Source organism: Musa acuminata, chromosome BXJ3-8 (genome assembly GCF_036884655.1).
Source record: "Musa acuminata AAA Group cultivar baxijiao chromosome BXJ3-8, Cavendish_Baxijiao_AAA, whole genome shotgun sequence".
Lineage (NCBI taxonomy): Eukaryota > Viridiplantae > Streptophyta > Magnoliopsida > Zingiberales > Musaceae > Musa > Musa acuminata.
In genome coordinates, this window is record NC_088356.1 from 34,097,033 (window position 1) to 34,098,745 (window position 1,713).

The window sequence follows — 1,713 nt, forward strand, 5'->3', positions numbered from 1 at the left end:
CCAGGTCGACTTCGTCTCACCAGCAGTCGAACGGTCAAGCCCGATCGGGGCTCCGGGGGAGCATCCCCGCATAAGGGGTCCCCGCAACAAAGCTCCTCGGCCAGCCCGCCCGCGTCCCACGTGCGCGGCCAACCCGCCCGCGTCCCACGCGCGCGGACAACCTGACCGCGCCGAGCGCCTCGACCCCTCGGTCCCACACGCGCAGCCAACCCGCGTGCCTCAGTTCCTCGGCTCCTCGGCTACAGCCGAGATCTTTGCGCGGCCTCGGCCCCTCCCGCTGTTTTTAGAGCCTACCTCGCCTTCCCCTCTAGACCTCCCTGCTCAGCTTCTCCTTCCTGCGACCAAGCTCTAGTCTTCCTCTTCTCCTCCTCTTCTTATAGAGCGGTTGCACAAGCAGAGGAAAGTACGCTGCAACGATGGCCGGAGGTCAGCTCCAAGTGCTCGGGCCACTCGACCTTGCCAAGACGCGGTGGTATCACTTCACGGCCACCGTCATTGCTGGCATGGGCTTCTTCACCGACGCCTACGATCTCTTCTGCATCTCCCTCGTCACGAAGCTCCTTGGCCGCATCTATTCCTTCGACCCCAACTCGAAATCGCCCGGGACGCTCCCGCCCAATGTGTCTGCTGCCATCACCCGCGTGGCCTTCTGTGGTGCCCTCTCTGGCCAGCTCTTCTTCGGGTGGCTCGGCGACAAGCTCGGCCACAAGAAGGCGTATGGCATGACACTCATGCTCATGGCCATCTGCTCCATCGCGATCGGCCTCTCCCTCGGTCACACCGCCAAGGGCGTCATGGCCACCCTCTGCCTCTTCCGCTTCTGGCTCGGCTTTGGTGTCGGCGGCGATTACCTGCTCTCCGCCACCATCATGTCGGAGTACGCCTACAAGAAGACCCGTGGCGCCTTCATCGCAGTTGTTTTCACTACGTAGGGCTTCGGCATCCTCACAGGCGGAATCGTCTCCATCATCATCTCCGCCGCCTTCAAGGAGCGCTTCGACTATCCGGCCTACAGGGACGACCGCACCGGCTCCACCGTCCCGGAGGCCGACTACATCTGGTGCACAACTCTCATGCTGGGCGCCCTCCCGGCTGCCTTAACCTACTACTGGCGGATGAAGATGCCAGAGACCGCGCGGTACACTGCTCTTGTTGCCAAGAACGCGGAACGGGCGGCCCCCGAATGTTGAGGTATTATCCGACAGACTCAAGCGTGCTCCCCACTTACCTCGGGATCGATCGGCCTCATGCGCAGCTGGCAAGCAGCATCGCTGCCTCGGCCACTCGGCCTCATGCGCAGCCAACTCGCTGCCTCGGCCACTCGGCCTCATGCGCAGCCAACTCGCTGCCTCGGCCACTCGGCCCCATGCGCAGCCAACACGCTGCCTCGCTGCCTCGGCCACTCGGTCTCGTGCGCAGCCAGCACGCAGCCTCGCTGCCTCGGCCACTCGGCCACATGCGCAGCCAACACGCTGCCTCGCTACCTCGGCCACTCGGCCTCATGCGCAGCCGGCAAGCAGCATCGCTGCCTCGGCCACTCGGCCTCATGTGCAGCCAACACGCTGCCTCGCTGCCTCGGCCACTCGGTCTCATGCGCAGCCAGCACGCAGCCTCGCCGCCTCGACCACATGCGCAGCCAACACGCTGCCTCGCTGCCTCGGCCACTCGGCCTCATGCGCAGCCAACACGCTGCCTCGCTGCCTCGGCCACTCG

The 1,713-nt window shown here is 65.1% G+C and overlaps 1 protein-coding gene across 1 annotated transcript; it reads left to right on the plus strand.

Moving 5' to 3' along the window:
• Nucleotides 1-416: 416 nt before the first annotated feature.
• LOC135644175 (probable inorganic phosphate transporter 1-4) lies at nt 417-1,190 on the plus strand. The gene is made up of 2 exons (XM_065161643.1): nt 417-897; nt 952-1,190. Exons 1-2 carry the CDS (start codon nt 417-419, stop codon nt 1,188-1,190), a joined length of 720 nt encoding a protein of 239 aa, XP_065017715.1.
• The last annotated feature ends 523 nt before the right edge of the window (nt 1,191-1,713 follow it).

What these genes read in the sequence shown, in the direction of transcription:
- LOC135644175 (XM_065161643.1), top strand. Translation starts at nt 417, where the DNA reads ATGGCCGGAGGTCAGCTCCAAGTGCTCGGGCCACTCGACCTTGCCAAG. An exon ending in GTACGCCTACAAGAAGACCC is followed by an intron (nt 898 to 951) that starts GTGGCGCCTTCA and finishes GCATCCTCACAG; the next exon opens with GCGGAATCGTCTCCATCATC.